Source organism: Astyanax mexicanus, chromosome 2 (assembly GCF_023375975.1).
Source record: "Astyanax mexicanus isolate ESR-SI-001 chromosome 2, AstMex3_surface, whole genome shotgun sequence".
NCBI classification, from domain to species: Eukaryota; Metazoa; Chordata; class Actinopteri; order Characiformes; family Acestrorhamphidae; genus Astyanax; species Astyanax mexicanus.
The window spans coordinates 11,064,536-11,088,144 of NC_064409.1; the positions used below are offsets into that span (position 1 = coordinate 11,064,536).

Here is a 23,609-nt window from a genome sequence, read left to right on the forward strand (position 1 = left end):
GCCGCTAACCACAGAGCTATTGGGATGAAAATGCTGCCTGATAGCGCTACACTGAGGAACCCTGAGTGTTCCGGTTCGTCCTACAGAGCTTGTTTTAACACTCAGAAACACGCAGACTACAGTGATAGTGATATACTCACTTCTAAACAGTGAAAGCTAAAGCTAGTGCTGTGGTTAGCGGATAATGTGGCTAATGCTGCTGCACCAAGCCTTAAAACTCACCCTTTTAAGACTATACTTCAGTGGAGTGGATTCTTAATACTGCTCCTTAATACCAGACTGGTAGACTGGGAGAATTTATACATAAGGAGCACCGGATTATAAGGAGCACGGATGATTTTTGTGGAAAATTAAAGTTTTTTTTTAGGTGTGGATTATAGTCCAAAAAATAAAAAAAATACGATAATAAATCTTTATAAGTCTTTTGCTGGTTCTTATGGGCTGAGCAATCAAGTAAGAGCTTCCTTGTGATGCAGCCTTTTTTTTTTTTAGAGCATTAAAACCTCGACACCACCTCAACCATTTCCATTTAGAAATAATTATGAGCCAGAATTCGATTTGATTTAGTGAGCAAGCTGATTCTGATTTTGTTTTTCTTCTTTTTTTTTTTTTTTTTTTTTTACACCAAACTGCTCTATATGATGACTTTGTTAATGTTAGCGAGATCTGGGAAGTTTTCCTGAATTTTCTTGAGAAGGGGGAGCTTGCTGACTTTGATGACTGATAATTGAATGACTTGTACCGGTACTTTGATATGATAGATATAGCTAGCCTGCGAACTAAAAAAGCCTAAAGAGGAACACCACAAAACCCTTGGGCATTGCTTAAGTGCAACAACTCTGCAAAGAGAGAACTATGAACATTTCGTACACTTATTATACTTTTTTTTCCCCCTTTTTTGTGTGTGATGTTGGTAAGCTGCAAACTTTTTTTTTTAATAAAATACTGCTCCAATGTCTTCTGTCATTTTGAAAATCTAATAAAGATATTGTTTAAAAAAAAAAGTAGTCTAGCTGAGAAATGTAGATACCATAAATTGGAAAAGTGCCATAACTTGCATTTAAAGCAAATCACAAATGATCTTAAAGATATTTGTATTTTAATTACACTCCAGCTCAGAGTACGTAAAACACTAAACCAAATAAATCAATGAATAAATAGAAGATTTAAATAAAAATTGAAATTTTCTGAGATTTTTTTTAGAACACCAAACTGCTCATGCAGAAATGTTTTAATGCAGAAATGTTTTAAAAACAAATGGAATTGACATTTCTTTAACAGCAGATGAGTCTTGTTTTTGGGGGACTCATCTGAAAGAGATGCTCTGGGAGGAGAAGCGCAGCGAGCGTGAGGCAGCAGAGAGATGAGAGATGAGAGAAGATGGTGAGAGGTGGGTGAAGGAGGAGAAAGGGAAGGGTCATTACGGGGGTTGTTCGGAGAGGATTTCTGCTTGGCCTGGCTGCGGGACTGGTCGGGGTGGTAGGTGTTATAGTGCTGGTAGGGGAGGAAGTTGCTGTTGTTGTTGGTGCCGGACTCCCAGGGCAGTGGCCGGTTGCTCCTCTGCACCTTGACTGACCACACGGAGAGGAGAGAGAGAGGAGGTGAGCGAGCGAGCAGCACACAACAGCACAACAGTACAACAGCATAAACACACACTGAGAGAGAACACAGCAAACACGGACCACTGGGGGGGAACATCACCGGCCGACTGCTCGGATGTTCTTGTGCATTTTGCTTTTTGTCTTTAAAGGGCAATTTCAACAGTTTCTGAAACTCGCTCTTTCATATCTGCCATATATGTCTAACAATAAAAGTAGAATTCTTCCCAGGATGGTGAACACTTCTGTGAACTCACCTGCTTCTAAAATTGTACAGAGTGTTCTTTATCTTAGAAAGTATTGTATAACATTATAAACAGCATTAATAGCTCAATACCAAGAAACTCAGCGTGCAGAATTATGCATCATGACTGAAAAAGCTTCCAACTTAAAAAAAAACACTCTCAATATATTTTAACCGCTCATGAATTATACTTGTCTTACATATAATGTTATTAGTTATAGTCAGTTATAATGTATTATAACAGGTCTTTGTGCGATCCAAGTACAGTGACATACTTTCTTTGTGTACACCCCCCCCTTTACACACACAAAGAACTGAACTTCACCCACACACACACACACAGTCAGCACACAGAGGCTGACATGACTTTATTCCCTTCAGCAATATTTGCTGCACTCTTAAAAACTATAAACTATCTACCTCAGTCACTGCTGTGATTATATATGTTCTATATACAGTCACAGTATGTCACACATCTCTGCACCTTATCCCCACTATTCACTTATTATACCGTATCGGTACTGCACTGTCCTGTCACTGTCTTTAAATTGTCTCGTCTTTTGTATTTATTGTTATTTAGTGTTATAATTTTATAATTTTATGTTGCACTGTCGTCACTCCTGCACTTTATGTTGTCTATTGCTTGTGGTTCTATGTTGCACCATGGTTCCGGAGGAACGTAATTTCATCACACTGTGTACCTGTACTCAGATGTAATGACAATAAAAGCCTCTTGACTCTTGACTTGACTTGTCAAGTTAGATTATTAATAATGATAGATATACTGTATTTTAACTATTTTAACATATACTGTATATTATAAGCACAGCTTATAATGTATTATGATCACAAGTCATAATGCTTAATACACACGGCTATAATGGGTTATGCATGTTTATAAATATTTATAGCCATGTTTATAATGCCTTACAAGTGCACTATAACATGCTATAAGTATGTATGTAGATTCTTATGGAGATGACATTCATCGAAAGTGTTACCGTATGTATGTCTATACAAGTAAAGGCACATTAAAAACAGGGTACAAACTGAGCTTAGCATCATCCCTGACACAGTCTGGCAACCCAAACTATTCAGTACTTGCAGGCAATAAAGTTGCCATGAGGTCAGTTTAATGCGCAGAAGCATTTAAGCGGTTTGCCTATAACGTTATTTATAATTCATATTTCATTATTAAAATCTGAAAGCTTAAATCTAAAGCCAGATAAAAACGTTAAAGGCGTCCGTCTCGTCATATAGGAGCTAACAGCGCTAGGAACAACAAGGCAAGTTCGTTCCTGCCCAGTAATTAAGTAAGTCTAGGAACAAATGATTAGCAAAGTACAACTGAGATAGGTAGGTGTATTTTTAGTAAAAAAAAAAAAAAAAAAAAAGAAAAGTAAAATTAAAATTAATTAAAAGTAAAAATCCTCCCCAGCCAGCAAAACCCTGTTTTTTTTTACTTTCTGGACCTGAACTACCCACCTCTGTGTGTAAGTAGCTATAGGTTTACATAGGATCTCCGGTGGATTTCGCGTTTTACTGAGACTCTAAGACTAGGCCAGTATAGGCTGAACTGCACGTAGCAGGGCTTTATTACACATGGTGTAAAGTTGTAAACATATGACACTGCAAAGGTTATTAGTGTTAATATTTTGAAACGTTTCTAACTGTTTTATGTCTCGCTGCATCCTGGTGTTGCGGTGCTGTTAGCCAATCAGAGGCGATATGTTTGCATGTATGGATAATTATGAGCAAAATCCTCCCTGCCCACTCCTCTACAGGACTAAAGCAGCGTTATACTGGATCACTAGAGCACTTTTTTCTTTTCTTAAAAAAAAAAAATTATTTGGCAATTATTCATACTAGAGACCACAACTAGGCATTTTAAAATAAATGAAGAAAAAAAAGATGGATTGAGGAATGAGACCATTAAAATGTTTTGTTTTTTTTGCAGGTATAGTGTTTTAAGCAGTAAGATTTGTACTATAACTAGTATACATGGATATAAAAAAGCACAAAGTATCAAAAGGTGGATGGTTCACAACCAAACCACTGTTTAGAGCACATTTTGGGATGCTGGGAGCATAAGTGGAACAACATGCAGTTGAGGGTCTGAATCACTGACAGAGCGGTTCTATCAGCAGGGATTGCTGCGCTATAATTTGACTGTCATTGACTCGACCAGGCCTTTACAACACCTACAGAAAACACCACCCCACTTCCATTTTCCTCTCAGACAGATGGCAGGGTCCTCACAGGACCTCTCGCCGTCACACACCTGCATCCAGCATCGATCCCCCTCTGCTGCAGGCCTGAGTTAATTTTAGCAGCCCCTCGGCTTTAAGTGCTAGCGCTGGTATTGTGTGCACGCACAGAGAGAGAGAGAGAGAGAGAGAGAGAGAATGAGAGAGGGAGAGAAAGAGAGAGAGATAGAGAAATGTGTAAACACCTATAATGTATCTGTACATTTGTTCTTTGTGTGTGTGTGTACAGTCACGCACAAAAAATAAAAACACTATCAAATTGTCTGTCTTTAATGTGTTTAAACAAATCGCTATTTGATTTACAATAGAAAATCTCCATTCAAAATGCTGTATAGTCCAAGACTAGACTTAATCCCTCCCCCAATTAAGAGATGAAAGAAATACAACTAAATAAACGGGAAAACGGAAGTGGAGCTGAGGTGGACCATGCAACATGACAATGGCTCAAAATAGTTAATCTGTAAACCCACCAAGAAATGGCTAAAAAAAAAAAAAAGAAAGAAATTGAGAGTCCTGGAACAACCAATCCTATAGTTTTAGGATTTTTTTTAGCTGTTAGGGGTAAAATGGTATGTGTATTCCTACCAATTAGTCAACGCATTGTACAGATAATTTGTAGGATGCAGAAAATGTGTTCAGAAATGTGGTCATTTTAAAAACAAGCAACCCCACGCAGAGAATCTCTGAATTCGCATGGTATTGCGGGAAAGAGAAACAAGTATTTCTCAGAAATTCTGGCTTAAACATCTTATTTTAACTGAACAGAACAGTAAATTTTGTATTTAACTATAATATCATTACATTACATTACATTACATTTGGCAGACGCTTTTGTCCAAAGCGACTTACAATAATGAAGTACAAAAGTAATAGGAATTAAGATAAACCATTTTTAGATAGGGCTAAAGGAGGTCGAAGGGAAATAAAGGGATAGAGAAGTGAAGGAGGGGAAGAAGGAAATGGGGTTAGAAGTAGTTAGTGTGTTAGAGGTGTTAGGAGAGTAAGTGCTCTTTGAAGAGCTCTGTCTTCAGGAGTTTATTAAAGATAGCGAGAGATTCTCCTGATCTGGTAGTGGAAGGAAGTTTGTTCCACCATTGGGGAACTCTGTATTGCTTTGTGTAATATCAAACCAACATAACCTGAGTAAATATAAAAAGCACTTTTTAAAAGATGATTTCACTTAATAATAAATTACCTGTGATTATTCACACATTTACTAACCACAACTAGGCCTGATTACTGCCAGACCTGTAGAATCAAGGAATCACTTAAAGAGAACCTGTCTGACAACGTGAAGCAGATACAAGATTTCAAAAAGAAACAACACATAATGCTGCAATCTGAAGAAATTAAAGAAAAACAGAGTAAAAAACAAAGTGGTTCATCATCTGTCAGTCTGGAATAGTTTATAAAATCATTTATAAAGCTTTGAGACTCCAGTGAACCACACTAAGAGCTATTATTCACAAATGGAGAAAACAATTATTCCAAAAGGGCATGGACAACTCATCCAGGAGGTCACAAAAGAACCCAGAACAACTTTTAAAGAACTGTAGATCTCACTCGCCTCAGATAAGTTCAGTGTTAATGATTCAATAATAAGAAAGAGACTGGTCGGAAACTTGAACTGGTCTTGATTTAATGGGAGAGTTCCAATGCAAAAAAACATTGCTGACCAATAAGAACACACCTTGATGATTCCCAGGACAAAAAAATCAAGAAAAAAAGCAACAAAACAAATCTGTACACCACCCTATATATATAATTAAACAACTGCATGTGTGTTCTCCAGTGCTCTCAGTAGACATGCATGGCTGACTTTCATTCGTTCACACTGCCGGTGTAAAGAGGTGGGTAGATGAGTGACTGGGCACATATGTGCATTAGCATTAGCGGTAGTGTGCACCTGTTCACAGCTGGCACGCTTCAACCTCTTCTGCCTGGTACCTGCTCAAACATATGTTCACATGCAGTTCCCAAACTGCCTCAGTGAGGAGAAGCCTGGGCCGTTTGGACCTCCACGTGAGTCATTCTGCTCACTGAAAGTGATAGGACAGTCTGGAGAAATGTCAGACTATAGCACATTACAACAATTACCCAAGCGTAGCCAATTAGAGACAACATTACTGCATACTGATTCCTGTAAAAAAAAGATGGCTGCTTTTTTTTGTATTGCACCCATACAGGGGTTGGACAATGAAACTGAAACACCTGGTTTTAGACCACAATAATTTGTCCTGACAGACATCGAATTCTGCCTTGATTTGATCAGCCGTGGTTTTATGTTTTTTGGATACAATCCGGGTTAGCACCCGAACATCCCTTTCAGACAGCTTCCTCTTACAGCGTCCACAGTTAATCCTGTTGGATGTGGTTCGTCCTTCTTGGTGGTATGCTGACATTACCCTGGATACCGTGGCTCTTGATGCATCACAAAGACTTGCTAACTTGGTCACAGATTCGCCGGCAAGACGTACACCAACAATTCCTCCTCTTTTGAACTCTGTCATGTCACTGATAATGTTGTGTGCATTGCAATATTTTGAGCAGAACTATGCTCTTACCCTGCTAATTGAACCGTCACACTCTGCTCTTACTGGTGCAATAATGTGCAATTAATGAAGATTGGCCACCAGGCTGCTCCAATTTATCCATGAAACCTCTCACACTAAAATAACAGTGTGACCTCCTGGATGAGTTGTCCAAGGCCTTTTGGAGTAATTTCCAATGCAGTGTACTGTTCCACGTTTTCTCCATTTGTGAATAATAGCTCTCACCATGTTTAACTGAAGTCCGAAAGCCTCAGAAATGACTTTGTAACTTTTTTCCAGACCGATAGGTGTCAATGACTTTGTTTTCTCAACTGTTCTTAATTTTCTTTAGATTGGAGCATTATGTTTTGCTTTTTTAAGATCTTTTACATGGCCTGGCTGGTTGTGATTGCTTTATTTCCCTTGATAAAATAAATTATCATTTTAAAAGAACTGTCTTTTCTATTTATCAGGATATCTGATATTAAAGTTTGTTTGTTAGTCTACAAATGTATAACAAAAAAGCAAAAACAAAAGGTATCTGTGTGTGTGTGTGTGTGTGTGTGTGTGGATTCATAGGCATCTATCAAGTCTGCAGATGCTTGAAATCAGGTATCTGGCATCTTTCTAAGCTGTGCTGCAGTGTAGTTCAGCTCTACTCAACCTAATGCAAATGAGCAGTGATGTGGGACAGCAATAACCAATCAGGAAAGAGGTCTGTCCTGGAACACACTGCACTGACCTTCATTCTCATCAATTTGTTATCGTTGCGTTAACAAGAAAATGGGGGGAAGCTGACAGCCAGTGCAGCGGCTGTAGTAATGCAGTAATGCACTTTATATATATGACTATATAAAGTCTGTATTTTATTTTTAGATAAAGATTAATGCACTATGGTAGGCTGAAGTCCATGTTTACTTTTGTATTATTATTTTCCTAATGATTTGTTCATTGATGGACTTTATTTATTTAAGAAAAGGCCAGGAAGATACGCTCACCTAATACTGTTAATTCAAGGTATAGTATTTTATGCACAATTATATTTTTAATAATAATAATAATAATAATATATTTTATTTATACAGTGCTTTTCAAAATTCTCAAAGACGCTTTACATACAAAAAAATAAGGCACAAATTAAAAGGCAAAAATTACAACAACAATAATAAGGGACAGTGTTTAAATTTAACACAAAAAAAAATAATATAGGCAGTTTTACCAATGACAATTTACAATTTATATATAATAAAATCAAACATTTTTAGAACCTAATAGTATTGTTATAAATACAGTTTCAGTCCTGCTTCTCTGCCTATTTCGTTTTCTTCCCCCACGTGCTCTTCTAGCACATGGCCTTGTGTTGTTACTGTCTTGTTTCAGCCTCAGCTGCCTCTTGTCATCTGTCCCTTCTTCTGTGTTCTTCTCATTTGTAGCCCCGCCCCCTTGTTTCCAGTTCCCAAGCTGTTTTGTTCGTTGCTCCTTTTGCTCTTTTCTTAGTTATTCTGTTTTGTTTTTTCCCTTTTGCTTTCTTAGTCATATTTATTTCAGTCTAATTTTTCTTTATTAGTCTTGTTTTCTTTTGTCTTGTAGTTTAGTTTTCTAGCCGCCTTGTTTATTTGGTATTTCCTTTCTGTTTTTTTTGTTGTATTCTTTTGTTCGATAAACTTTCATCCCTCGCCTTATCGTGTCCCTCACTTTCATCTTGCTCCAGATTTAAAAATCCTTTTGAATTGCCAGACACTGAGAGATTTGCACCCCTATATTCTAACTTTCACATTTAACATTTAACCAGGAATTAAATGTTTTTGCATTTGCTTTTTATTAACTATCCTATAATATATGTGTTAACAGGTTATGTCCCTTTCCTTCCTATTGTGCCCCTGGCGTTTGTATCATATTAAATTCTTGACTGCTGCACAGGCTTTAAAAAATGACTACAGCTCCTGACCTTGTAAGCAATTTCGCCCGAGGAACAATGTAGGTCAACTACAGCAAGGTTTTCTATTACGTCAATAAGAGGCGAGAGATCATCGGAGCTGTGCTGCTGCTGCTGCTGCTGCAGGGCCGCTACGGTCCACATGTAGCTGGAAGCACAGCAGGCTGGGCGGTGCACACCGGCCGGCAGCAGCTGGACAATGGAGCAGAATAGCCACGGCCAAGACAGTAATGAGCCATTGAGGGAAATGAAGGATTGGTCTCTGGCTGGTCTTTTCACCCTCCAGTCTTGCCTGTATAAAGCATCGCTTCTGCAGTACTGAGCGCTAGCCTGCAGAAGCTAGCAGCACATCTACTGATGCAGACAGGTAATGTTATATGATCCTCCTGGAAATCGATTTCTATGAGACTCCCTGTATAATGCCAGTACTCCTCCACCTCCTTCAATGTATTGTCTCGGGCTGACTAGGAACTGCAAAGCTCTGAGACAGAGTATATATATATATATATATATATATATATATATATATATATATATATATATATATATATATATATATATATAAAAAAAATCAATGGCACAGTTGTTGCAGCAGTCTAGACCTTCAGGAGCTTCTCCCGGGTTCCTTTCTTTCCTGTTGACTAATCTCCTCAAACTGATACGGTCTTGCTCCAGCCTCACTCCAATCGAATAAATCCTGCTCTATCTGGAGGCGCAGGCTTGTAGGTGCTTTGCCTCGCGCGCTGAGATAGCGCTCCGCCGCTGATAAGGCATGACAGGGCAAACAGTGCAGATCCCGGGAATGTATCTGCTGCTCCAGAAGAATCCTCTTCATCGCGAGCTTCTGACGAACGCCGCAGCGCTAGCGCTAACGCTATCTCGCAGCCTGGCAGCATATGGCTTAATTAAGGCCTGTTGGATGACAAAACAAGGCTCTGACAGCAAATACCCGCAGAGAGGTGACGCACAAAGGAAGAGCGCTCTCCCTGAAAGAGCTGCACCTGCTCTCCAGCTATTTACGGGAAGAGACATCAAAACCGAAAGGGTGTGGGCAGGGCTTTATCACACAGCGCATAAAACTCAGTCAAACGCTGCACTCAGACATCAAGAGGCCTTTACAGGATTCAGCCTGGAGCTGCAGGAGGGATGTGTCTGTGTAAGTGTGTGTGTGTGTGTGTGTGTGAGTGTGTGTGTCTGAATATGTAGACAAAAGCTACAAACGGGGATGATCTAAGTGGTGACAGGGATGACGAGGCACCCTGATGTGACCCATCTTCTATTTTTCCAGATTTGTCCAACATTTTTATACACCAAATGAACCCTTTCAGACCTGAATTCCGAGTGGTCCAGCGAGCTAAGCACTGCCACTATGATCAAAAGATCGCTGGTTTGAATCCTGTTTATGTAGCTTGCCATCAGCTGCCGGAGCCCTGAGAGAGCACAGTTTACATTGCTCTCTCTATGGGTGGGTAGATGGCGAATAAAAATGAAAAACAAAATTATATATATTTGTTTTCTGTCTGCAATGCGCACAAAGGAATACTCTAATAATAAAACATAAAATCTCTATTTACATTAAATGCAATTAACGCAAATAAGTAACAGTTTTTTGTTATGTCTATTGGTTTGGAAATCTGTGCTTAACATTTTTATTTTAGATTTGACATTGATCTTTTCTAGTTTTCTAGTAACTTTTACTTTTTCACCACAGTGTTCCTGTACATTATATCCCAGCATTCAACACGTATACACATGGGTGCACATTTCAGCTGATCTCAGCTGATATTTCTCCCGCTGTTATATACAGTACATTTCTGAACTGACATTGATGTCTGGTGATTGTGCTGATCAGTGGAAAAGTTCAGGTGTGGTGGATGTTCTGCTGAAGCAGTCTCTCTCACACACACAGAGAGAGAGTTGGACACTGTGAACTCTACAGTTGTCATGCTGGAAGGTCTGGAGTGTCAGTGGTGTTCTGCTCGGGCATGAGGCACAGAGTTAAGAGTGGGCAAAGAGGAGAGTGGAGAGAGATGGACAGACACTGGAGGATCTCAGGAGATATAACCTTCACCGGACAGGACTGGAGCTATTATTACGGCAAGGGCTTAACTTACACACAAGTTTAAAACTTCTTAAGAGCACAGCTTAATACCTTAATGGCTGCTGTATTAGGATCACAATACATTTCTTATGTTCAGTCAATATGATACACTTGCAAAATTGACATGAACAATATAAAAGCCACACAAAAACTGACCAGACAAATGCATTTGCTCATTTATCACCAACTGCACACCATCTTTATGGACCATAGTAGAAGTTTCAAAGGCAAGTTCTTGTGACTGAGCTGCTCTACACACAGACTCAGGAGATCATTTGTCCCGAGAGCCATCAGACTCTTCAACTCCTCCTAGTGGAGGATATCTATCTATCTATCTATCTATCTATCTATATATCTATCTATCTATCTATCTATCTATCTATCTATCTATCTATCTATCTATCTGTCTGTCTGTCTGTCTGTCTGTCTGTCTGTCAGTAACAGATGCTGTAATAAATAGATAATAAAGGAAATATAGTAAATGTCATTTTAAATTATACAATTTTTAATGAAAGACTTTTAATCATGATTATTTTCAGTTATTATATTGCCTATATTCTTTTTTCTTATTTGATTTCAATCGTGTCTGCACGATTAAAGAAATATAAGGCTAAATAAAGCACATTTAATTTTGTTCATGTAAAAAAAGCTGTCTTAATTAAATATATATATTATATATATATATATATATATATATATATATATATATATATATATATATTTAAATATCTTAATTATATATATAAATATATAAATATATATATATATATATATATATATATATATATATAATTCATACATAATGTTGTTTAATATACTGTTCGTTAAAAATAAAAATATGAAAGAAAATATTAATATTAGGGGTTTGATATCCATTTGAGAATTTTGCAATACCGTATCAATTCTCAAAAAACAGTCAGTATCACTTTTTTAATAAATAGTTATTGTTATTAGGCCTGTCGTGAAAAATTACTTTATTTAACAATTTATCATACAATAAAGAAACATGACATTGATCATGACTTAAACGAAAAATAAAATGGTTTATTGTGATAAACGCTGGAATAATTATCAACTATCATACATTCTCAACAATTATCATCTTTTAAAAACAGTTATCGTGGCCTATATGTAAAGATTGGTGTTTTCTGTGTTTAAACTAGACAGCAGTGTTGTACATCGACATTAGATCTTAATATTCTGATTGGATAAAAGTTAACTTTTCATTTACTCAAATAAAATAATGTGTTTTTATACCAAAATTATATATATATATATTTATATATATAAATAGATTTAAATAATCGCAATATGTATCATGATGCATATCATACTACCCTCCGGTTTTTGCCAAATACACAGTTCTAAATAATACTGGTCTAGGGATTAAGCCTAGTCTTACTGGATTATACAGCATTTTGAATGGATTTTTGATTATTTACATTTTTTTACACTGAAAGGTGAAATAATCCCTGTCCAGAAGACTGATCGATCTACAGAGAGATATCTATCTATCTCTCTCTCTCTCTCTCTCTCTCTCTCTCTCTCTCTATCTCTCTCTCTCTCTCTCTATCTGTCTATCTGTCTATCTGTCTATCTATCTATCTGTACTTCTATATCATCCTCAAACCTTTAGAGACACCAACCTTTTAAACAGTTTAATATCAATAACATGTTTTCTTGCATACCTTGCAAAAATACCATGTTAATGTTGCAGAAAATCAATATGCGGGAGAATATTTAAGACCACCTTGGGAGCGATGCCAATTCCCCTTGCTTTTTTCCATATACAATTTTTTTCCTCAGCTGAGGCACCGCCAGGGTCAAACTTGCTATTTCTTAATCATAACAGCCCACACTTTTTATCCTTTTTCTGGGATGTCAGCACTCATCAGCATTCAGGAGCTGAGACAGCCTTTCAGGTAAAAGATTTTCAATATGTGCTTTGAACAGACGCTCGAAGACAGAAAAAAAAAAAAATTGTTATTTAGGCAAAATCCAGTTTTTCATCCCTAGAATGACATTTGTTTTGAACAGGAAACTGCCTATTGTAGAGGTATACACAAAGAAATCAACACTTTTTGGATGCTTTGTTTGATTATTTAAAAAAATAAAAAATAAAATAAAATTTTCATTGACTTTCTACAGGCAGTGCAATATTGCGTGACTTTCAATAAAATATATGACAACATTATGCAGTAAAATATACAGCCCAAACTATACTGCACAACCCCAGGCTCTATGAGTGTGTGTATGTGGATGGATGGACGGATGGACAGGTGGATGTTTTACCGTGCTCTGGGCCCTTAAGGGCCAGTCTGGTCTGGTGGTGAGGAAGGATCTCCATTTTGACGTGCTCACAGGCGCTGGCCAATAGCTGAGTGGCTTCAGCCAGTGTGCAGTACTCCATGCTTGTGCCATCTACCGACAGGATGTGATCACCTGCATGCAGAGCTCCGCACCTGCGCAAACAATAATAGTGTTAATGATCTTAATTATACCCCTTAGAAAAAAGCCAAAAAAAGCAAAAGAAAGTTTTTAGTAATGTGTTGTAATGTTTTAGGTGTCTACAATAAAATCTGTGTTTTGTTTCTGTGTACACTCAGCATGTAAAAGTGACCCGAATCAGATTTCTTTTTTTGTGACCAATATCCTATACTTATGCACAGTATATGCCTCTAAACTGATGCTTAATTGCACAAAATAGAAATACTTTTCTCGCTTGCCAGCAGCACCGGAGCACAGGGGCTATTAAAGAGTTCCAGTGGCTGACAGCTGGGTTTATGCATTAAAACAAAAAAAAATATATAAATGCCATTATTATTTGGCCATATCTACTGGTTTCTTTAACTACACTACCAGTCAAAGGTTTTAGAACAATCCCAATTTTTTCCATTTAAGCTGTTAAGGTTCAGTCAATAACCAGGAATGGTGCAAAATTGTGTGTACAAACTGTTTTGGTAAACTGCAAGGGCCTTTAAGGGGGGGAAATGGCATTTTTATTGTAGTAAAAAAAAAAAAAAAAAAACATTTATTTGCAGAAAATGAGAAATGGCTGAAAAAAAGATGCAGAGCTTTCAGAACTCAAAGAATGCAAAGAAAACAAGTTCATATTCATAAAGTTTTAAGAGTTCAGAAATCAATATTTGGTGGAATAACTGTTTTTTAATCACAGTTTTCATGCATCTTGGCATCATGTTCTCCTCCACCAATCTTACACACTGCTTTTGGATAACTTTATGCTGCTTTACTCCTGGCGCAAAAATTCAAGCAGTTCAGTTTGGTTTGATGGCTTGTGATCATCCATCTTCCTCTTGATTATATTCCAGATATTTTTTTTGTTAAAATCAAAGCTTACAGTAAGTAGCAAAGAAAACTGAGTTTTGGAAAAAAAGATTTAAAAAATGGCAATTTACAAAGTATGTCTATAGTAATTAAAATAATGCAATTACCCATATGCCTTCACTTTCACTACTTTTACTACACATTAACTTTTATCATAATAACTAGAAAAACTCTGGAACTATTCAAAGTAAATTTCTTTTCTTAAGACAAATTACAGATGAAATCAGAGAGCGGTGAGTACTGTTCCCTACACCTTCAAAAAAAACTCTTACAACCTGTAGAAAACTGGTACAGGAAGACGTCTGGCTGACCCACATGGCAACTCCATAAGCTCAGCTCACTTCTAAACAACTAAATAAATAGAGATGTTCTAAAACCTTTGAATAGCAGGGTCCATTTTTAATCTTTTTTTTTTTTTTTTTTTTTTTGGAGTAACAGCACCCACTTATAGAGAATCTTAGTCCTGCTAAGCATCGGCAAAGTGAATGTAGAAGTGTGAGAATGAGTAAATTAAGGTCTATTTATGCTTCAGCTTCATATCAACACAGAGTCTGTACCAGAATACAAACAATAGAAACTGCTGAAACTGAAGCGGGAGATAATAGCTGTTATTACTTTTACCATCATTTCTGCAACAAAAGAGAGAGAAGAGATCAGAGTAGATGCTTCTGACAGCCATCGGACCGACTGAGGCAGAATGGGGTGAATTTTCTGTGCTTTTCCAGCCAGGAAATGCAGAAATGCAGGTAGATTTAATGATTTCGTTTGTCATCTGCAACCATTTATCTCACACCAGCACATCAGCAAGCTGGGATTGTTCAACTGAATTAAAAAAGGCAGCGAATGAGGAAACAGAATGCTTACAAGTGGACCAATTAAAGCTACAAAACATTAGAGTTACATGCCAGACTAAGAGCATGGCATAAGGAATGGAATGGAAAGAAAATTAAGAGGCCACTTCAGTTTCTGAATCAATTTTTCTGATTTTGCTATTTGTAGGTTTATGTTTGAGTAAAATGAACATTGTTGTTTTATTCTATAAACTATGGACATGAACATTTCTCCCAAATTCCAAATAAAAATATTGTCATTTAGAGCATTTATTTGCAGAAAATGAGAAATGGCTGAATAACAAAAAAATATGCAGAGCTTTCAGACCTTAAATAATGCAAAGAAAAGAAAACAAGTTCATATTTATAAAGTTTTAAGAGTCCAGAAATAACCCTGATGGTTTTTAATCACAGTTTTTTTTCATGCATCTTGGCATCATGTTTTCCTCCACCAGTCTTACACACTGCTTTTGGATAACTTTATGCCTTTACTCCTAGTGGCTGTGATCACCCATCTTCCTCTTGATTATTATATTCCTACAATGTAGGGTTAGACCATACAGTATGAGGTTGTTTGGCCTTTAATGAAGGATAATGAAAAAAAAAACCATTCCTCCCGTTTCTCTCTGTCATGCTCGATGTAATTTTATTTTCTATCCATTTTTGGGCTCTCTAACTCCTTATAAGGGTGTCAGCAGTAGTTTATTGGACCGCGACCCTGATGACTCATGTTCGATCGATGTGTTTATTTATTTATTTATTCCTTTTGTCTTCGGTTTACCTGCTTTGTGATCAACTGTTCTGCAAATGGGTTCAACAACCCTCTGAGCTGGAGAGCTACTAGTCTGTGGGAAGGGTCTGTCATAGAGTTACAGCACAAGGTTTGGCGTAGGGTATGTACTATTTAGGGTACAGAGTAAAGTACGATATAGGGTATGACGTAGGGTACGTAGCTATGCGTGGGCTACAGCACAGATTTGACTCATAAATCGCATAAATCGGCCTGAAGCAAGAAAGCAAATAAAAGACACAGAAAGAGTGTGAGTTCATTTAGGTCCACAAGGTGCTTTATAGCTAATTAAATTACTACATCATGCTACAGATACAGTGGACGGAGAGAGATTAGGTAGATAGAGACTGGGGTAATCCTCCGGTAATCCTTTAAGAGTGATTATTCTATAACTACTATGAATTATTTATTAACTGTTATGAGTTATGCAGCACTGTGCACTGAATATGGCAACAGGCCATCTCTCCCCGTTATTAACACTCCAGAACTTTAGCAGTATCTGCATGCTACCTACCGCACAGAGCGTAGCGCTCTCTCTATGTGTGTGTGTGTGTGTGTGTGTGTGTGTGTGTGCATGAAGTATTAATTGTTCTCCAGAGCTAATGCTCCTCCCGGGAGCAAACTCCTGAATCATGCGGAACGTTCCAGACGCTCCCATCGGAGGAGCTTTCACTCGCTCAGCAATCTGCCATCTTCATTATTCTTCCAGGCCCTTTTCCTTTGCCCTCCAGGCCAGATGAGTTATTGAATTTCTATAATTAGTCGCTCAGTGTTATACACTTCGAAACTTTTTCAAAAAATTCGTCACAGGTGGACTCGGAGAGCCGCGGCGGCCGCTCCGCTTTCCCTCCCCCTCGTCACGCCGATATGGGTCAGGGAACAATACAGGGCCGGGGGAGTAATGATGGCGTCTCACTGAGGAGTTTCCGGGCTCTGGAAGGGTTCAGAGCAAAATTTCAGGCCCAATTAAAGCTCGACTCCACCATTATTTCAGCTTCACAGCTTTCTGCCCACTGGCTTCTTCCACTTATCGAAAAATTGGCGACTCTGTTCTGAACAAGGACGCGCGGTGTCACTGACGCAAAGCACTAAAAGCATTCTGAACACAAATAACACTAACAGCACAAACAGCACAAACAGCGCCCCTTGTGGAGGAAGGGGGCTTGATAGCCTGATAAGCATGGGTCAGTAATTCAGTCATTTAGACACAGTGTGTGAAAGAGTCTGAGAGTATGTGTGTAAACTGAACAATGCCGTTATGTTATAACACCATAATGCATGCTTAAAATCCTTTCATTTCCCCAAAAATCGGCCTGTAGCCTGCTGCTAACGCAGGCTAGCACTGCTGGAGCAGCATTATGTTATGTTTTATATAGTGCAAAAAATATACAAGATACATGATACATTATATATATTCCTGCTTCTACCACCAAGCTAATACATGCACATTTGGTCTGTGTCTGGGATTTGCACTAGTTGAACAACTGCAATGCTCTAGGTTTTTTGGGCTGGCTGGTGACCCATTTTCTACAACCTACATCTCTAAACGATTACCCCAGAGCTGCAGTAGAGCATTGTGGGAGTGTCAGTGTGATGAGGGCGGGGCGTTACCTGTCGGCGATGCTGGCTGGCTTGACCTTGTCGATGATGATGACCTGCTTGTTGCAGTACATGGAGGTAGAGAGGGCCACGCCCAGACTGGAGCCCAGAGGCTTGGCCACCTCCACCAGCAGCGGGCCTGAAGCAGTGGCTATGGAGTCTGGAAGGGGGGAGGGGGGAAATGGGGGCAAAAAAAAAAGTAGAAACAGAATCAGAGAGTGGTCATCAGGCAGAGAGGTCATTCACGTACGCGGACACACATGTTCACACTCACTCACGGACGTGTGCACACACTCGCTCACGCACTCTCCTCATTAGAGTGAATGGGGTGAGTGGACGGGCTCGCGCCTCTAAAAGCCTAATAGAAGTAATTCCACATGACGGCTTGGTTAAATGTGCTGCTAAAAGACCTGATTAGACCATACGTCTTAAAAGCAGAACAGGTGGAGGGAATAAACACACACACACACACACACAGCTCACTCTGAACATACGCTACCCCCCTCCGATTGCTAGCACAAGCTGGAAACACTTGCTGCCCATTATGAACAGGAGCTTCCCCTGCTGTGGCTCACAACAGACAGCAGCGGCTCTTTAGAGGGAATAGGTGTGAGGCTGAGCTCTGCTGTATAATGCATTTGTCCTCTAATGTGAATACACACACACACAGACACACACACACATAAAATACACACACATACAGAGAAACAAGCAGTGAAGAAAAAAAAAAAAAAAAAAAGCAGAGTAGGCTTAATGGTCAAATCCCACAGCCCAACGTGACTGGATTTACACGGCCGTCCAAAAATAATCATTTGCCAAAAAAACAAAGCCCCACGCCGCCAGAGGAAAAAAAAAGACACCACACCACCGCTTTCATCTTCGAGAGGACGCGCTCTCTGCGGCGGAAGTGTGCTGATGAAAGCGTCTAAAGAGCATTAGATGCTGAGCTGGGAGGGTTTGCTGGCAGTTGATAGCGGTGGCCGGGGGAGTTCGCTAACGTGGCAAGATGGATGAATTTAGTGATGGATGGAGAGGCAGGATGACTGAGGACGATCGATTTTGAAAGGCCATCGTTCCATTCCCTGCCCAAACTCAAGCCCCGCTCCACCCAATCACAACCGAGCCAACGCTACAACATTTCGGGCCCAAGGGCTTTAACATTTTCCAAAAGCCTCACTTTCTGTCTCGCTGCCATTTGGTGATAAAACTGCTAAAACTTTACTCTATAAAAGCACAAAGTGTGCACTGCTGAGGAAAGTTTGAAAAAGTCATCGTTTTAGGGCATTTTTTAAAAACTAGAACTATGTGGTCTAGTTCAGACTGACCCTTGTTCATTTGGATCCTTGGTCCGGTTTGTTTTGGCAGGTATGAAAACAATCACAACTGAACCAAGGCTACAACATTTCAGGCCCAAGGGTTTTAACATTTTCCAAAGCCTCACTCTACTCTATAAAAGTACAAAGTGTGTACTGCTGAGGGAAGTTTAAAAAAGTCAACGTTTTAGGGCGTTTTCTTTTTTTTTTAACTAGAACTATGTGGTCCAGTTAAAACTTACTCTTGTTCATTTGACTGACTCTTGTTCAAAAAGTCAATATTTTAGGGCGTTTTCAGATTAGAGCAATTCGATCTGGTCAAAACTGACTCTTGTTAATTTGGATCCTTGATCCAGTTCGTTTTGACAGATGTGAAAACAACCAGAACAATCAGATGTGTCCTGCTGCTATTTGCTGATAAAATGCAAAAATTTTACTCTATAAAAGCACAAAGTGTGTACTGCTGAGGAAAGTTTGAAAAAATCATCGTTTTAGGGCATTTTTTGAAAACTAGAACTATGTGGTCTAGTTCAGACTGACCCTTGTTCATTTGGATCCTTGGTCCGGTTTGTTTTGGCAGGTGTGAAAACAATCACAACTGAACCAAGGCTACAACATTTCAGGCCCAAGGGTTTTAACATTTTCCAAAGCCTCACTCTACTCTATAAAAGTACAAAGTGTGTACTGCTGAGGGAAGTTTAAAAAAGTCAACGTTTTAGTGTTTTTTTTTTTATTTTTTTTTTTTAACTAAAACTAGGTGGTCCAGTTAAAACTTACTCTTGTTCATTTGACTGACTCTTGTTCAAAAAGTCAATATTTTAGGGCGTTTTCAGATCAGCGCAATTCGATCTGGTCAAAACTGACTTTATTTCATTTGGATCCTTGATCCAGTTCGTTTTGACAGATGTGAAAACAACCAGAACAATCAGATGTGTCCTGCTGCTATTTGCTGATAAAATGCTAAAACTTTACTCTATAAAAGTACAAAGTGTGCACTGCTGAGCAAAGTTTGAAAAAGTCAACGTTTTAGGGCGTTTTCAGATCAGAACTATTTAGTCCACTTAAAGTTGACTAAAGTTTGGATCCTTGGTCCGGTTCGTTTTGGCAGGTGTGAAAGCAATCACAACCGAACCAACACTACCACATTTCGGGCCCAGAAGCTTTAACATTTTCCAAAAGCCTCACTTTCTGTCTCACAAAAAAAACTAGAACTAGGTGGTCTGGTTAAAACTGATTCTTGTTCATTTGGATCCTTGGTCTGGTTCGATTGGGTAGGTGTGAAAACAGAACGGTAATCATACTTGGGTGTGGATCAAAACAGCCGTACTGAGAACTGAGAGAGGAGGTGGTTCCAATAACATGTAATGGTAACAGGAGTAAGGTCCAGTAACAGGAGTGGGTTCCAGTAACAGGAATGAGTTTCAGTAACAGAAATGAGTACTGTCCCCTGGTTTGATGATTGATTATTGTGAATATTAGTTTAAATAGTTAATGTAAACCACTTTTTTCCCAATTCTGTTTGGTTCATCATTTATCCATTTGTTTAATAAATCAGAAAACAGAATAAATGTGTTACCTGGATATGGATTAAAACAGCTGTACTAAGACCTGCGAGAGGAGGTGGTTTTAAACTAACTCTGAAACAGTAAGAACGTGATAAGATCCAACTATCAAATATACCCCTTTCATTTCAGCTACAGTAAACAGCTTTTCAGGTGCAGTTTAACCTGATTTATTACCCAAATAATCACCACATCTATAAACAAATGCTGTCTCTGCTGTTGCTCCATGCTAAGCCGTATCACAGTGAATGCTGTATGTGCAGAGCTGACTGCTCGCAGCCATGCAACTCCACTAACTAATGACAAATTTTGTCTCTTATTTTTTATATAATTTTGTCAGCGCCACTTTTAAGCTAGCTGGCACCACAATTAACAAAGAAAACATAACAAATCCCAACAGCAAGAAATAATACTCAGCAAAAACAAATGAAAAAAAGAAAGGAAATTCCTTCACAAAATACTCAAAAAAATAACTCAAAAGAAAACTTTTTATTTAAAAAAATAAAAAAAACTAAACAAAAAATTGGAACATAACCAACTTAACTAGACCCAAAATACTAACAAGAATATATTCTAACAACTTTCAAAAGATAAAAACGTACAGCTCAACTGTAGAAAAACAAAATACTAATATTAAGAAAATAAACTGCATCTGGGTGACGAAACCAAACAAAGCACTGCTGCTTTTGCTTAAAATGCAACTTATATTCTGGTGCATGCATGAAAATAGACCAGAAAATACATATCTATTCATAGTTCGTCTTTTAATATGGCCTGCCTTATAGTGCAGAAAATACGGTACATACAATTTTAAATTGCGATGCATTATGTCACAATGTGACACCCCATTATACTGCCCTAGTGTATAATGCTCAAATAATACTCTAAACATATATTTTATTTACATTTTAGCTTTGATAAGCTTTAGTTTAGTATATTAACAAGGCAGTTTGCTATATACTGTATGTTTCAGGATAGTTCTCACCTGTCAGAACGATCAAATAAAGGAAAAGTTCAACTGTTCAACTAACGAGGCAGGTGTGAAAGTCTCCTAACCTCATCACAAAAACCCCCAGGTCAATCCTCTCACACCATGCCAGAGACGGTTCATCTAATCTGTGGGCTCCATCAGGCTGTGGATGTCCTTGGCGTGCAAACGTTATCTTTATCAGCCCCATCTCCACTGGGCTGATGAATCAAACTTTAAATCACTGTTTCAGGTTCAGTTTTGGAAGTGTGTTTGAGGTGGTGCAGCCGAAATGAGTTCTTTGGTAGATAAAGTTGCAATATGGGCTTTTACTCACTAGACAGAGACTGAGAGGAAAAGGCATCTAGCTATTTACTCATAACAGCAAACACAACAGAAAAAAAAACTGACTAGCTATTTTCACTGTTGAATTATGGGAATAATAAAGGTTGTGAGTTTGGCAAACATGTCTCAGAAAAAGAACATGATCATTTAGAGCAAACACAAGAGAAAGCTGGGGTGACTTTTCAGCAGTGGAGAGAGAGCTGAGGGAGTTGAAGGGCAGAGAGAGAGAGATGCCAGCCTCTCAGTTTTAGAAAGTTCATAATTTGGAAGAGCTTAAAGGAAACTAATCAAAACGCCTAAAAGGCTGAATATAGTATATAAATTATTAGTTTTGCCTTGTCAAAATCACTAACACACCTCTCAGATGCAATAAAGTTGACTTTTATATTCTTCAGAGTTTAAAAAAAAATACTACAGGTATTTGGAGATAAATTGACTATTTTTTTTAGCATACATGGACATGCCACATGTTGTGAGACAGTACCGAGTATCGTGTCCCATTACTTTTGTCATAACCCAAGGAAGCTACAGAATGCTGCACTGACTTTTGAATTGAAGGTGAATGTGACTGATTTCTACCGGAGTCGCTTTCTTTTTTTTTTGTTCGCATGGACAATTCCAACCAGATGCCGCCAGTCACAATCATTAGCACTGTTCTGTTCTGTTACTGAGTGGTAATTAATGCTTTCTGTGACTTCCTTTCAAAGAACACTTGTGATCTTATTTATTGAGGATGTTGAGTGACTTCTAGACTTCTAGGAAAATCCTTCCTTGTGGACAGACGTGACCAAGATAGAGCCTAGAATTTGGTAAAGCACATCTAACTGATGCCTACAAATAGAAAAAAAGAACACAGTACCTTCACTTAAATATGGTGGAGGTTCAGAAAAACAATTTTTTGGGTTGTTTTGCTGCCTCTGACACTGGTGCCTTGACTGCAAAGAACTCCAAAGGAAATTGTGGGACGCAATGAAGAGCTCAGTTTTAGAAAGCTGGAATTGTTTTTTAGGTCATGGGCCTTCCAACAGGACAATGACCCCAAACATACTTCATACATACAGCAATCAGAGATAGATGGAAACGAAACGCTGGAGAGTCCTGAAGTGGCTAGCATCTCTTAACTAAATCCATATCTCTCGAAAAATGGTTCAAAATTTCAGTTAATTTCAGTTTTTTTTCCAGTTTTTCAAAGTGTGTGCAACCAAATATTAAGTCCAAGGTGCTAATAATTTTCTTCGGCTTAATTTTTGAGTTTAACGTCAAATTATATCAATTTTGGACTTTTTTTCATAACTTTATTCCAATAAACACAAAGAAAAAAAAATGTCTGTATAACAAAACATTTGCAATTGCAATGATTTTCTGTCAGAAATACTTTTTACATTTTCTGGAATAAATCCAGGGTTGCCAAACTTTCAGCCACAACTGTATTGAATATATTCTTTTTATTAAATCTATGAACTATGCGAAAAAAAAAGATATTTGATTTTATTTCCAGCCACACTGCCGTGCAATTCCATTCCTCACCTACCTACCTACCTACCGTTCCACTGCTGCCCAGTCACTCAAGCCTGCTGATGGTAACTGATGAGCAGTGAAAGGAGTTCCATTTGCGGAGAGTATCTGCTGTCTGAAGGCTGGAGATTGCTTCAATCACAGGAATGTTCTACCTCCAGCATGTAGAGTGGCGCATAATGAGGAGCGTCTGAGTGCTGCGAGATGTTTTTCCCCCGCTATGATTACTGTGTTACAGCCTGCAGAAGGGTCTGGCACTGGGAGAGGAGAGGTGTGTGTTGCAGGAAGGTGGTTGTTTGTGTGATTTATGCACACAGCACACCCAGGTCTCCGGTGGTCCTTCTTAATCAAGGCTTCTTTATTGCAGGCGAGAGAAAAAAAAAAAAAAAAGAAGAAGAACCGGGGGATGGAGGGAGGTGTAGTTCAGTTACCTCTGTGCATTTCAGGGACAATAGAACATAGAGAGAGGTTTAAAAAAGGAGAGTTTTAGACGAGGAAACAAAGGCTTCCATTTATGAGCACTGAGCTTTTCTCAGAAGCCTAATGAAGCTATCAGACACGAGTCGACAGAAACCGGCTTTCAGACATTTCAGACACGACCGATAAGATTAACATTAAAGGCAGGTCAGCATAACTCGTTTTTAGGTCCGAACTTTAAAAGTCTTT

General features: G+C 38.4%; 1 protein-coding gene across 17 annotated transcripts in view; it reads right to left on the reverse strand.

The window, feature by feature from the left end:
* Window positions 1–23,609, reverse strand: part of grip1 (glutamate receptor interacting protein 1) — a 554,262-nt gene that overhangs the window by 104,796 nt on the left and 425,857 nt on the right. For 13 of the 17 annotated variants that reach the window (XM_049473333.1, XM_049473330.1, XM_049473325.1 and 10 more), the window contains exons 8-10: window positions 17,254–17,401; window positions 12,970–13,139; window positions 1,425–1,571 (exon numbers count right to left, since the gene is read on the reverse strand). In XM_049473333.1, the coding sequence (XP_049329290.1) occupies window positions 1,425–1,571; window positions 12,970–13,139; window positions 17,254–17,401 (465 nt within the window). The remainder of the gene's footprint in view (window positions 1–1,424; window positions 1,572–12,969; window positions 13,140–17,253; window positions 17,402–23,609) is intronic. The other 4 variants (XM_049473334.1, XM_049473336.1, XM_049473337.1 and 1 more) reach the window with 1 other exon arrangement.